The sequence below is a fragment of the Pteropus vampyrus genome, unplaced genomic scaffold (assembly GCF_000151845.1).
Source record: "Pteropus vampyrus isolate Shadow unplaced genomic scaffold, Pvam_2.0 Scaffold149, whole genome shotgun sequence".
NCBI classification, from domain to species: Eukaryota; Metazoa; Chordata; class Mammalia; order Chiroptera; family Pteropodidae; genus Pteropus; species Pteropus vampyrus.
The window spans coordinates 2,979,977-2,995,498 of NW_011888930.1; the positions used below are offsets into that span (position 1 = coordinate 2,979,977).

Below are 15,522 nucleotides of genomic sequence, written 5' to 3' on the forward strand. Positions count from 1 at the left end.
TATAAAAAGATGATCTGGTTACTTACTGCCTGTGTCTCTAGCTTTGTCTTAAACTGTTGTCTGCCTCACTATGAGCTGGCAATGTTGGCTTTTGTTGAATTCCATAAGTGTGCCATACTTTTCTTGTATTAGGGCTGAACGCATGCTATTTGTCCTAGGAATGTTCTCTCCTTGTCCCACTCTTGCTCCCATTATACTTTGTCATTTCTCAGAATTCCCCTGAAAGGTCATGTATTTCAGAGAACTTTCCTTGACTACCCTACCCCAAAGCCCTTCCCCATCCCTGCACTAAAATTTGAAGGAAAAAAAAAAAGAGAGAATAGTGAAAACAAGCAACCAACCTACTCCTGATCCTTTAACTATGTGTTTCCGTACTCTTGAAGCACTTACCCGATTATGTTAAATTTTAAAATTCTGCCTCTTAGAGTGAAGGTCTGTCTTCTAGTGCCTGGCATAAGAGAGGAACTCAGTAATTATTTGCTAGCTAAATGAATTGTTAATGAGATTAACAATAGACATTAACAGATTGTTATAAAAAAGACTCAGTCATTTGTCTAGTGTTGGAATAATTAATATCTTAGACATAGGCAACTACTAGGATATAGTTTTCTCATTTGTAAAAGGATTTAGACCTTTCCAGAATTAAAATTCTATTTTAGGGAACCTTTAAGAAAAGAGTATTGTAGATTTTTCTTTCAGACACTTTTAGTAATAGATTTTTAGGATGTAAGTGGGTGATAGGACTACAGGGATAATTTTTTTAGGAGGAAGTGTCATAGATCCTTAAAAATTCCATTGAACAGCATCATTAATTAAAGTGTGGAAATGGTCAGTTCAAAGACTACTGTAATTCTTGTGATAGGAAAAGTGATCATATGTCTTTAAAAGACCTATATAGTACATCTAATATCCTTGTCTCTGTTGGGTTCTATAAAAAAAGTAGAATATACAGTTTGTTTATTCAGTCAGTTTGAAGTTATTGAGGTTTATTATATAGGGAGTTATTACAGGTTTGGTGGCGAGAAAGAGTTTTAAGGAAGATGTAGTCAAGTTTCTCGAGAACAAGGTATTTGGGCTGAATATGGATAGAGTATCTAGCATAATGACTGGCATATAGTAGGCACTACATGAAAATTTGTTGAGAAAAATACATGTTTTACATACACATTCAATTTTGCAAATAATTTCAGAGCATTCATAGACCACTTAATGCTTATGCCTGTGTCAATAAGGAGTCTATTGATCTGAGGTTTAATAACCACTGATAATAAATGAAGATGAAGGCTAAGGAAAGAAGCTTTGGGACACCAAAAATTAAGGAGCAAATGAATGTAGAGAACTCAGCAAAGGAACGGTTTGAAAAGTAAGAGGGGAACCTTAAGAAACCAAGGAAAGAATTTTCATAGGAGTGATCTATAATGACAAATAGTGTGGATGTACAAAGCACGTATATACGTTAGACCTGGCAGTAAGTCTCCCAAGAAACCTTACTGGAATAATAGGGCATGGAAACTAAATTGTGGTTTGAAGGACTGAATGAAAAGAGAGGAAGGACTGAATGAAAAGAAATAGCATAAACAACTAAGATTCCTTCATTTTTAATACATATTATTTTCAACAAATATCCATTAGAATTTCTAGAGTGATAAGGGTATCTTTTTGTATACTATTGAGATGACTGGTAGCTGGATAGCTTCAGAATGGGGCCTGGTCACCAGAAAGATCAAGGCATGATTAAAGGTTTGAACTTTGAACTTTCAGTCCTACCCCTTGACTCCTTTGGAGGGGAGAGGACCTGGACATTGAGTTAGTTCACCAACAATTTAATCATTCCTACAGAATAAAGCTTCCATAAAACCTCCAAAATATCAGAGTCAGAGAGCTTCTAGGGATGGTGAACATATCAAGGTGCTGGGAGGGTGGCATGCCCAGAAAGGGCATGGAAGCACCTCTGTTCCCCCTCTTCTGTTTGGCTGTTCTTGAGTTCTATCTTTCATAATAAACCAATAATAATAAGTAAAGCATTTTCCTGAGTTCTGTGAGCCATTATAGCTAGCATAGAACCTGCTGGAAGCGATTGTGGTAACCTCCAACTTTATAGCCAGTTGGTCAGAATAGAGATGGCCCTGACTTGTGATTGGTGTCTGAAGTGGGGACAATCTGGTGGGACTGAGCCCTTAACCTGTGGGGCCTGAAACTAACTCTTTGTAGTTGTTGGTGCCAAAATCGAACTGAATTATTAGACACCAAGTTAGTGTTTAGAGCGTTGGAGAATTGATTGGTTTGGGGAAAACTACTCCCAAAACATTTGGTGTCAAAAGTGTTCTTTGGGTAGAAACAGATCTTAACTGTGTATGAAAATACAGATTAGATAAAGACACTAGGATTTACACAGTAAATCCAGCAGCTTTCTTGATAGTATATTGCTACATTGTTTTAATCCTACTTGGCTAACCTCATTTTTAAGAGAATATTTTTAGACAGATATCCATCATTGGATTGAAATACAATAGCACCATTTTTTTTTCTCTGAGTTCTGTTAAGTGAATAAATTTTGTTGGTTTTTTTCCAACAATAGTTTTATATCAGTGATTAAATGAGTGACTGTTGCTGTTGCATTCTTTAGTGGTTAAAGCTTTAGGCAAGCTATAAAATTTGATGAGTTAATGGGATAAAGTTTGGAGATGTATGGGCTTTGTGTGTGTGTGTGTGTGTATGTGTATGTTGTGTATGTTAAGCTGCCATTGTCTGAAAATCATTTGCATTTACTAATGCTTTTTCAGTCTAACTTTATTTCTTGGGTTCTTTATGTCAAGAACCATGTGTTTTTAACCAGGCACAGGAAATATATCTCCATGGTGGTTTTGGTTGATTTTCAGATTATAAAATATTATACAATAACAGTTTTATGAGAGATTTGAGATCATTTACAGCAAACATAAGCTTTGTATTTTAAACCCGTTTAGTTAATAAACTTCTGTGTCAGGATTTCAAGGAAATTATGTTGCTACTCAACTTAAATATTTTTTGAACCTCCTAGTGTTTTATTTGGTAAAAGATAAATGATTTTCTTCCATCTCTATTTTAAAGGACTTCTGCTCCTCTCTCTCTCTCTTTTTTTTCTTTCCTCTCTTTCTCTCTCTCCCTCCCTCTCTTCTTCCGTCCCTTCGCTCTCCTTCCCTTCTCTTCCTTTCCCTCTTTCATTCTAAGTATCTTTTTATTATAAAATGGAGAGAAATTTGCATAAAACAAATTTATAGTTGAATTATTTTTTAAAAATGAAAACCCTCAAAACTACCACCCAGGTCAAGAAATAGTACTTTGCCATCTCTCCCAGAAGTAGTTTTCATGTGCTCCATTCCTGTCACAACTCCTCTCATCAGTAACCATTATCCTGACTTTTCTAGTTTAATATCGCCTTGCATTTTAAAATAATTTTGTTCTCTAAATATGTATCCCTAGACACTATACTTTAGTCTTGACAATTTTTATAAAGTTTGATATATTTTAAAAGTCTCTTGATCTTTAGGTTTCCATTCTATCTATTTTTTTCCCTTAAAATTTATCTGTTGAAGAACTTGGGTCATTTTCTGACATGCAGATTTGGTCATGCTGCTTTCCTTTTGCTTAATATTTTTAGTTGTTCTTCTGCACCTTCAAAAATAAACTACTTCTTTAGTGTGAAATATAAGGCCTTTTAGAAACTTAATCTTTTTACTTCCTACCCACTTATCTTCTGATCCTAGAGTTCTTTCTTTGTGGAATAACCTACTTTTTTGTTTGCTTACTGAATTCCTCTTCAGCCTTTCAGATTCAGTTCAAGGTTACTTCCTGTGCAGAGTGAGAGTCAAGCTGATTTCTAGTTTTAAGTATATTACTTTGTAATGATCTTCTAAGACCATTTTTGTAAATGCAGTTAGGTTCTATTTTTCTTTGATGATTGATGATTTTCGAACTGTAGAGATTCAGATAATGCATATAAAAGTAGTGAAAATTCATGTGCTTCTCTTATATTTATTCTCTAGGGACCTAGCGTATTGTTTAACTCATCTGTTCAATGAGTAATTCATCTTATAAGATCTCTTCAATATCTCTGTCTATAGAAAAAAGATGGTACTTCAGATGAATCTGTAAAATTTTCAAGATAGAAGTCAGAAAATATGTATGTGATCTGCGAATTGGGCACTTAATTCTACTTTAGCTATATAAAAAAAGTGATATTTTAATTGCTGGATTAGGTACCATTTTTTTTTCTTTGTTATTATTTCTGTTATCAAAATACTGTTCTTGAAAACCTGAATTTCTGTTGTGTTAACAATATGCAAAGTTGTTCTCTTGACTTTTATTTGCTAGTGCCTTTGACTTCACATGTATTCATTTTATTCCTAATTGTAAATATAATTAAAAGAATTCTTTGTTCTAATTTTTTGTTATTTATTTTCTTGTGTAGTTGTTTATACATTTTATGTACTGTTGTAGTAATGTTACTAAGGAAGTTTTGTGATGACTATCTCTTCAGTGCTTATAGCCTAATATGATACTCTGATTAATAAAATTATATATTCTTGAGTCAATGTGTGAACTTCAGGAGCACCTTCAACTTTTTAAGATTTTTATATATAATTTTATATGTTTTTCTGGAAATATAACCCCTACTTATTGTCAAATTCTAAACATTGTCTGTAACTTCAAAAAGGTTAATATCCACAGTTGCATAAAAGGGATAGAGGGTCTTTGTAATGGATCCATTTCATTTATGACTTTTAAAGATAGTTGTAATATCATTAATATTCAAAGGATCTATTGCTCTTATTAAGTTGATTTTCTGCTTTATGAACTTTGAGATACCATAGATTTATATTAGTGTGCATTTACTAATATAATGTGAATTAGTGTGAATTTACTTTCTGTACTAAAAAAACTGATTTTTTTCTTGTCAGTTTTTTGACATTGATCAAATACACATAATAAGTTTATTCTTTTCAGAAATGCGAGATAAAATGAGAAAATGGAGAGAAGAAAACTCACGAAATAGTGAGCAAATTGTGGAAGTTGGAGAGGAATTAATTAATGAATATGCTTCTAAGCTTGGAGATGATAGTAAGTTCTTTAATTTATCATATCTTTGCTCAGCACATGTCCATTTACAATTCTTAACTTTTTAAGTAATTTTTCATATTTATTATGGTGACATTGATGAACAAAATCCACTAAATTTCCTCTTAGTTTTTTAAAAAAACATTTTTTATTATGTTTTTTTTTGCTGTTCATGTCAAGCTATCCGTGACTTGTTACTTTTGATAAAACTTCTTAGAAAGTCTAATGATACTTTATTTTGGGAAGTATTTATAATTGCTGTTAGAACTCACAAGGCTGCAGTCCTGGTCTGGTCAAAATGCATTTCATAAAGAACCTTTTAGAACAGTAAAGATATTAAATAATTGGAGATTTTTTTGACTTGATAAGATATTAAAATATTTTACATTGCTGAAAGCATATGAGGATGATTCTTAATTGCAGATATAATACAGTAAATCTATTCAGTTATAGGTACTATTATCTAAAATATCAGAAACATGAAGAAATTATCTAGTTTCTGTTGGGAGATTTTTAAAATTAAATTCAGCTTTTTTTCTCTAGTTTGGATTATATATGAACAGGTGATGATTGCAGCCCTTGACTATGGTCGGGATGACTTGGCATCGGTAGGTATTTAAACTAATTATATTTTATTTTTTATTTCATATGCTTCATGAATTGTAAGCGGTTAAGACTTGGTTTATGGCTTGTATAGAATGTTTTCTGTAGCTGTTTTTCAATGCTACTCAAGAGGAGGTGGGACTAACTAGGTACTTGGGAACACAGTGTGTTGTTAAATTTTTTTAAGTCTTGAGAAGTAGATGTTTAGTATCCCAATGTTACTGAAGAGGTTAAATTAATTGGTGAAGATTATCTGCTTACTAGGTGAATTATAGCATTTACAATAAGAAGCAGATAGTTTAAAACAACTTTATTTTTTGGGTTGTTTAGTGACTTTCATAGTATATATTGTTAAATTTTGTTTTGCGGTATTATAAATGTATATCTTAAATTATTAGAAAATCCTAACATATACAGGACATGACGTAAAATATTAATACTGCTTTTAAAACAGAAGAAAATAGCTATATTTTGAACACTCATCTGCTAGGCACTATGCAAAATGCTTTACATAGTGCTTAATCTTCACAATTATTTTTTTGCTTTGATATTATCATCATATTCATTTATAAGTCAGGAAGCAGCAGTTTCTGTTCTTTTGTTATTATAATTCTTATTTCCTAAGTACTGCTTCATGCTGCTTCCTCATTTAAGCCAAAAAGAGTTACACAAAAACAAAGGTGAAATACCAGGAGAACATAAGCATGTCTGAATTAGTATTATCCTTTTCAAGGTAATTAATGTTAGGGTGGCTACATACATAATTTCAGTGGAGCTGCCAGTGGTACAAAATATTCCACAAAACTTTTTTGGATTACTTTTAAAACTTATGACACACAGCCTTTTGAATATCCACATAGGTCGCAGCTTATATCTGCAGGGAAATTTTGATTTTTTTTTTTAAATAGCCATATGTCATTTGATAAAGTAGGAGATAAAAATTAGATAATATTGATAAAACAGGAGATATATAGATAATTCTTTGTAACAGTATTTTTTAATGGTTCAGAATTTCTACACAGTTAGCTTGATTGACTCACCTAGTAGTATGAGTTTTGCATGATGTCAAATAAATGAACATCATCTTCAGTTTTGACTAACTTAAATATTTTTCTTAGTATGGCACATTTTCAGCCATTGACTTTGAAGCTATTCTTCCAGATCATATTAAAACTTATTTTATTACTGCTTAATAGTTTCTTTACTAGTTAAAGGCATTTTTTTGTTAATTACTCTTTGGGACACTATAAGGGACCGTTTTTATAATCCTTACCATTTCTAGCATATTCGAGACTCGTATAATCCCTCATATGTTGCTGAGAACATAGTAGGTGCTCAATAGATATGATTATTTATTTAGTTGAGTTGATAGGTGAATTATAGATATCTGCCCAAAGGAGATTGATACTTCATAGATATGGAGGTTGTATTTTATGACCCCAGATCAGGATATGTATGCTGACAGGACAATTAATACATGATTTCAACAGAGAAAAATTAAAAAGAGTGTTAGTACTGTTTGCTAGGGTCTTGAGAGTACTATCAAAGAACTTAATTTTTATTAAGAGAATGCTTGTGTAAAAGGAAGAAAAGACCAGGAAACCACTGGAGGCATTTAAGTGGAGCCCGGCACATTATGTAAGCAATTTTTAAGGAGTAAATGGTAGTAGTATTTGCAGAATTATTAGTAGATGTCATGATATGCTCATTTTCCCAGTTAACAATATGATCAGTGTCTGAGAACTGATTGTTGCTTTTATTTGTAATTTCAGAGTTTTTCTTTCACCCCGTTATTTCTTACTGATGAATTTTACTTCATGTCATTAAATCATGCTAAGGAAATTATTTTAGAAGATACATTGAAGGCTTATATTGGCCATTCCTTGTAGCCCATTTAGTATATGTAATGTAATTATTACTCTTCAAGTCTTTTTTACCAATTATTTTCTCAGTTTTGTCTTCAGGAGTTGAGAAGACAGTTCCCTGGCAGTCACAGAGTCAAGCGGCTAACTGGAATGAGATTTGAAGCCATGGAAAGGTAACTAAATCTTGTAAATAGTGTGATCCCATTTTAAAATGGCAAATATGGGGCTTACCTTTAGGTCCTTCTGCACCCCTGGCAACATTGTTGATTGTGCAAGATCTTTTGTTGCTCAGCTTCAGAGTGCTTCTCAGCATAAATCCTGGCAGTTACTCCCAGTAAGAAAGATTTGAGTGAGAATATAATCTACTTACCATCTGTGGTCTGGTGAAATGGGATCATGCTTCGGAGTAAATGTGGCTTTAAATCCTGGTTCTAGGATTTGTTAGACATTTACCTAGCAAATTATTTAACTCTGAGCTTTTTCAGCCTTACTCTTCTGTAAAACAAGAATGTTACCAACTTCTCAGGGTTATTTTGGGAATCGGTAATGCTGTATGTGTGGGACCCTCACAGGCCTCAAGGTATAGAGGCTATTATTATTTATAGATATATAATTGACACGTAACAGTGTATTAGTTTCAGATATTTAACATAATGATTTCATATATGTATAGTAAAATGATTACTGTAAATTTAGTTAACATCTGACATCACACAGATGTTAACAAATTTTTTTTCTTATGAGAGGTTTTAAGATCTTAGCAACTTTCAAATATACAAAACAATATTGTCAGCTGTAGTAACCATGCTGTACATTATATCCCCAGGACTTATTTTATAACTGGAAGGTTGTATCTTTTGAACCTTCACTCATTTCACCTATCCCTTATCCCTACATCTGGTAACCACCAATCTGCTTTCTGTATTTGTGAGTTCAGGTTCTTTTAATTCCACATATATGAGTCCTACAGTATTTTTTTTTCTGTCTGACTTATTATAATTCGCATAATGCTCTCAAGGTTTATCTAGGTTGTCATAAATGGTATGAGTTAATATCTCTGTTTTTTTCTAATAATATCTTTTACTTTTCAGTTATAATTGACATACAATATTACATTAGTTTCAAGTGTACAACATAGTAGTTAGACATCTTTATACCTCACAAAGTGATCACTCAAATAACTAGTGCCCCTCTGATAAAGAATATATTCATAAAGAATATATTCAATAATTCTGTAGTAACTATGTATGGTTACTACAGAATTATTGAATATATTCTTTATGCTATTCTTTATATCTCCATGACTATTTTGTAACTACCCATTAATCCCTTCTCCTCTTTTTACCGACTCCCCCACCCCTTTCCATTTGGTAACCTTCAAAATGTTCTCTGTATCTATTATTTGTTTGTTTTTGTTCTTTAGAGTTCACATATATGTGAAATCATATGGCATATCTTTCCCTATGTGACTTACGCCACTCAGCACAGTACCCTCTAGGTCTATCATGAAATACTTTTTCCATCTATTTACTTTTAGTCTATGTGTGTCTTTTAATGTGAATGGCCTCTTGTAGGCAGCATATGTAAGGGTCTTATTTCTTAACCATTCAGCCACCCCATCTTTTGATTGGAGCATTGAATTCTTTTTCATTTGAAGTACTTGTTGATAGATATGTAGTTATTGCCATTCTTTATTTATATTTTTGATATATATATTTTTTCTTCTTAAGTCCCTCCAACATTTCCTGTAAATAATGAATTGGTGGTGATGAACTTCTTTAGCTTTTTCTTGTCTGGGAAGCTCTTTGTCCTTCAATTCAAAATGATAACTTTGATGGGTAAAGTAATCTTGGTTGTAAGTCCTTGCTTTTCATCACTTTAAATATTTTCTGCCAGTCCCTTCTAGCCTACAGTTTCTATTGAGAAATCGGCTGACAGTATTAAAGGAATCCCTTTAGGTAACTAATTGCTTTTCTCTTGCAGCTTTTAAGATTTTCTCTTTGTTTTTAACCTTTAGCATTTTAATTATATGTCTTGATGTAGGCCTCTTTGGGTTCATCTTGTTTGGGGCTCTCTGTACTTATTGGGGTTGTATGTCTATTTCTTTAACCAGATTAGGGAAGTTTTCTGTCATTATTTCTTCAAATGGATTTTCAATCCTTGTTCTCTCTCTCCTCCTTCTAGAACCCCTGCGATGCAAATGTTGTTACGCTTGATGTTGTCCTCTAAGCTTCTTAAACTATCTTCATTTTTTTTGGATTCTTTTTTCTTGTCGCTGTTCTGATTGGGTGTCCTCCATTACCCCATCTTCTGTGTTGCCGATTCGATCCTCTGTTTCATCCATTCTGTTGATTCCCTCTAATGTACTCTTCATCTGATAGTATATTCTTCATTTCTGACCGGTTCCCGATTATGTCCTCCATCTCCATTTTGTTTTCTGTCTCTTTGTTAAAATTCTCACTGAGTTCATCTACTCTTCCCCTAAGTTTCTTGTGCATGGTTGTAACCAGTATTTTGAATTCTGCATATAGTATATTGCTTGTCTTCATTCTGGTGAATTCTTTTTCTAGAACTTTGTTCTGTTTTTTTTTTCATGTGCGACATGCTTCTTTGTCTCACCATTTTGGCTGCTTCCCTGGGTCTGTTTCTAAGTATTAGGTCGGGTTCTTAAGTCTCCTGGTCTTAGTGGAGTGGCTTTATGTAATAGACTTGCTATCCTGGGAGGGGTCCAGCTGCAGGCCAAATTTATCCACTGTTTGTACACCTCTGGGGCCACCTGATAAGAGTCACAGAGCAATCCACAGATGGTCGCCACCTGTGCTAGGCTTATAGATGCCTTGATTGGCCAAGTCAGAAACCAAGGTCGGCTGCCACTAGAGCGGGGCTTGGGACTGCTCAGCAAGAGGTACAGGGCACAGCAAGGCCAGACGCTTCTCCTTTGGGTATTATGAGCCCTTGAGGTATTTTATGAAACTCCACAGCCAAAACAACCCATTTGTATGGAATAAACCATTGGAAGCAGCTTGGGTGGGCCCACAAGTTCATATATAGCCTGGATATAAGTTTCTTATCAGATATATCATTTGCTAGAATTTTCTGGCATTCTGTAGGTTGTCATTTTCATTTGCTTAAAGGTGTTCTTTGATTACAGAAGTTTTTGATATAGTATGAAGTTCAGCTCATTTTGTTGTTGTTGATGTTGATTGTACTTTGGTGTCACGTCTAGAAACCATTGCCTAATCCAGGGTCACAAAGATTATACCTGTCTTTTCATTCTTCTAATATTCAGTTGTCTCAACACCATTTCATGAAAAAACTGTGCTTTCCTTATTTGTTTTGGCACTCTTATTGAAAAGCAGTTGAATGTAAATGTGAGGATTGATTTCTGGGCTTTTAGTTCTATTTCATTGATCTATGTGTTTGTCATATACCACACCCATATTGATTCCACTCTCTATTGATATTATAGTTTTGTAGTAAGTTATGAAATTGAACAGTCTGAGTCCTTCAGCTTTTTTTCTTTTCAAGATTATTTTCTATTCTGAGTTCTTTGGATTTACATATGAATTTTAAAATCAGCTTATTACTTGTTACCTTTTTAGTTTGGTGTTTTAGGTAAGGCAGAGTTAACTTGTACCACGATGGTAGTAGTTTTTCTCAAGCCAAATGAATTAATAGAATTTTTCTCAACTCCTTTATTCCTTGGCTTATGTGTTTGTGTATGTGCAAATTTTAATCTCCTTAGATCTTCATCGTAAGTAATCAAAGGGTATAGATAGAGGAAAATAAATAATATAGGTTAGCAGAAACTAATTTTGAACCAGAGGACAGAATGGAAGAAATTTGCAAAGGATTTCTCCTGAATCAGTCAGTGTTCTACTCTAATATCACTTTTTATTTTATTTCAAGTAGTATGAATTCCTAGACCATTCTTAAAATATGTGAATAGCAAAACACATCTCATAGTCCAAGGTGAATGATTTTTAAAATTATGTTGTAAAGATTTGAGAAGTACTAGTTTCCAAAGCACACACATTTTAATAGTTAGTATTCCTCTACCCTGCTCCCAGCCATATAAAATAATTTGTTCTTAAGTATTAACTCAGGTTTTCTGAGAAACTCATTGAATTTAGACTTCCTTAAGCCTTATTCTTTAATTGAAATTCACATCACCATTTTACTTAGTAAAGTTTTACAGTTTTTATCTGAAAGAGTGGCTATTATGTGTCTTTGTCACATAGGACCGTTAGCCATCGATTCTCATACATAATTGAATAAATTGTGATAATCTGTGGCATTTTAAAAAATAAGTAGTTGCCTGGTCCTCACTTTACTGAGATCAATCTGTTAGGGATGTAATCCAGATTTTCTTTAAAAAAGCCCAATAGGTAATAGGTAAAGTATGAGAACATTGCTGACTGAAGGTAAATTTTTGTGGAACTTCAGTGTGTTAGGATTCTCTAGGGAAACAGAACCAGTAGGATATAGAACCTTGTGTGTGTGTGTGTGTGTGTGTGTTCAGAACCATATATAAATGGGAATTTACTATGAGGAATTGGCTCAGCTCAATTTTGGAAGCTTTGAAGTCCCAGGGTCTGCCATCTGTAAGCCGGAGATCCAGGAAAGCTGGTGCTGTAATTCAGTCTGAGTCTGAGTCCAGGGCCTGAGAGCTAAGGGAGCCCATAGTATAAATCCAATCTCAGGGTGGGGGTTGATGAGATGAGATGTCCCAGCTCCACAGTGAGGCCTTAAAAAGGGTTGAATTCTTCCTTTCTCCACTTTTGTTCTATTCAGGTCCACATTGGGGAGGGCAATCTGTTTTACTGAGTTCATAGATTCAAATGCTAATCTCATCTTGAAACACCTTCAGACACACCCAGAAATAATGTTTAATCTGAGAACCCCATGGCCAGTCAAGTTGACACATAAAATCACAGTCAATTTTTACATAAATTATTATTTTTAGTTATAGTATAACTTCAATATGTTCAAATATAAAACTAGGTATGAATGCCTTGTGTGTATGATTTTTGTACAACTATGAAAACAATGAATGGTTTCATATCTTCTTATGTCTTTTCCGATATGTTTCCCAGAGGTTTTATGGTTGGAAAACGATTCTCAGGTGATTCTCATGTACTGTCTTGTGAGAAAATCTATTCCATAGAATTAATTTTGCCCTTATTTATATACTCGATAGTTTTGTTTTATTATTTAATGATTTTGATTCCCCATTTAGTTGCAGATTGTTATGACACTAGCATACCTATTACCATGTATTTAATGTTCAAACTAATTTACTTTATTGAAGTATTGCTAAGTCTGATTGACTTGTGTGCAGGGATACTGTTTGTCCTTCACGTGGTATGGACACATTTACAAATTAAGTCTGCTTTTGTTTTTCCCTGTAGTCTTACAGGTAAAGTATTCATACTTGTCGGTGTTATCATAATCACAAATACAGGCATGGACACTAAAATTGCAGGGCAGTGTTCAGTTAAAAGATGTGTCATCATGTTGATAAAGATATTCATATCTATCATTATGAGATATCTTTAGAGAATGTCATTAAGAGAAAAATATACATATTCATTAAAGGAAAATTTATACGTAATCATTTCCTTGTGGATGTATTTGGTAAAATTAAACTTTTTCTTAAGTTTTATTGGCTGCAATTCTTGGTATAATAACTAAGACCACAAAAGTATTTCTTTGTGCTGCTAGTTTTTACTTTCATATTTAGGCCAAATTGAATCAGTATATATTTGAAGGAAGTATTTCTATATGTTACTTTTTTCCTTAAAAAAAAATGACACTGTAGCAAACTCTACTGTTTATATATGAAGATAGGAAGAAACTACGCTTTTAAAGGTTAGATAGCAATTGTAAATGCATTTAAAGCCCTGTCAGTTTAATTTTTTTTTGTATTTACTATTTGTCACTAAATTTTAAGGTCATGATTTTTGATGTTTATTTTTCTTTTTAAATAGATATGATGATGCTGTACAGCTATATGATCGAATTTTACATGAAGATCCAACTAACACTGTAAGTCAGCTAATTATCCTGAAGATCATCTAAAGTTTATTTCAAAAGGCAAAATCATTTCATTTTGGAAATAATGGAAAAACACATATGTTCTGTTTTCTTATTTTGACTATTTCATAATAGGCCATTTTTTAAAAATTAAGTTTATTGGAGTAGCATTGGTTAATACAATTATATAATTTTCAGGTGTACATTATAATTTGACATCTGTATATTCTATTGTGTGTTTACCACCCAAAGTCCGGTTTCCTTTAGCTACCATATATTTGATCCCCTTTACCCACTTCACCCTACCCCCTACCCTCCAATATTTGACCCGCTTTATCCCGTCTACCTTCTCCCTCCTCCCCCACCTACCTGCCCTCTGGTAACCACTAGTTTATAGTCCATGTCCATGAGTCCCTGTTTATTTGTCCTGTTCATTTATTGCTTTTAGGTTTATATCTCACATATAAGTGATATCATGTAATTTTCAACTTTTTCTGTCTGGCTTATTTTGCTTAATATGATTATCTCGAGGTCCATCCATGTTGTCACAAATGGCAGTATTTCATCTCTTCTTATGGCTGTGTAATAGTCCATTGTATATATGTACCACAGCTTCTTTAGCCAGTCATCTATCGTAGGACATTTTGGTTGCTTCCATGTCCTGACCACTGTGAATAATGCTGCTGTGAACATCGGTGTGCAAATATCTTTTCAGATATGGGTTTTCAAGTCTTTGAGGTAAATACTCATTAGAGGGCTTGCTGGATCATGTGGTATATCAATTCTTAGTTTTTTGAGGAACCTCCATACTGTTTTCCATAGTGGCTGTACCATTTTGCAGTCCCACCAGCAGTGTATGAGGGTTCCTTTTTCTCCACATTCTCTCCAACATTTGTTATTACTTGTCCAGTTGATTATAGCTATTTTAACAGGTGTGAGATGGTATCTTATTGTGGGTTTGATTTGCATTTCCCTAATAACTAGCGATGTTGAGCATCTTTTCAAATAATTGTTGGCCATTTGTATGTCCTCTAGGGAGAAGTGTCTGTTCTGGTCCTCTGATGAGCCATTTTAAAAAATAGATTTAAAACTTCATGAAAATTTCACTTATAAGATGTCTTATTAGAAAGAACTAGTGATTTGAAAAGAATTTTATGTGCTTGTATAAAAGCCTAGCAGACTCAGTGTTTTTATAATATTTTGTTGAAGTTTATGAAACAGGAACTTGACTTGTTTGCTTAATTATGTTTTAGTTGTCTTAATGAAAAATGAAAGTTATCTCAGTAATTAGTATATAGAGTTAATGAAGATATTTGGTTTTGGGTTTACTTTTTTCTGCCATATATATATATACGTAAATAAATATATACAAATATCTTTAATTTACCCTGATTCTGAACAAATATTTATATTTGTTTATTGGACAGAATATTTGTTCCAAATATACTTATATAGTATTACTTATTTTAAAAATATCCTGGTGAAAAACAATTTTATTGCTGAAAACATTTTCATTTACTATTGGTATAATGGCCTTCTTTAGATTTACCTTTTACTAAATGAAAAGTAAAAGACTTTAGATACCATGTCAGCGTTTTAATGTTTTTGTTATTATGTCCATGCATACATATGCCTGCTAAAAGAAAAATATTTTTAGGGTTTTTTAAACACCAGTTTGAGTTTGTATTTTCCTCTTATAAAAGGACAAATTCTTATATTAACACATAATACATATGATGGTTTTCTCTTATTTGGCAAGTATTTCATTAAAAATCACATTTAAAAAATAATATGTGATTGTGGACTGTAAAATGCAGAAATGTTTAATAATTGAATGTCAGTAACTTGATTCATTTTAAATAAATTATTTATGCTAAGTTGGGAAATGATCTACTATTGAAGTCTGCAATTTCTAGAAAGC

At 33.0% G+C, this 15,522-nt stretch overlaps 1 protein-coding gene across 2 annotated transcripts in view; it reads left to right on the forward strand.

Annotated features, from left to right (window-relative positions):
• EMC2 (ER membrane protein complex subunit 2) overlaps positions 1-15,522 on the forward strand; it is a 40,569-nt gene that overhangs the window by 1,673 nt on the left and 23,374 nt on the right. For both annotated transcript variants that reach the window (XM_011369459.2, XM_023536140.1), the window contains exons 2-5: positions 4,987-5,100; positions 5,641-5,705; positions 7,653-7,738; positions 13,556-13,613. In XM_011369459.2, coding sequence (XP_011367761.1) covers positions 4,987-5,100; positions 5,641-5,705; positions 7,653-7,738; positions 13,556-13,613 — 323 coding nt within the window. The remainder of the gene's footprint in view (positions 1-4,986; positions 5,101-5,640; positions 5,706-7,652; positions 7,739-13,555; positions 13,614-15,522) is intronic.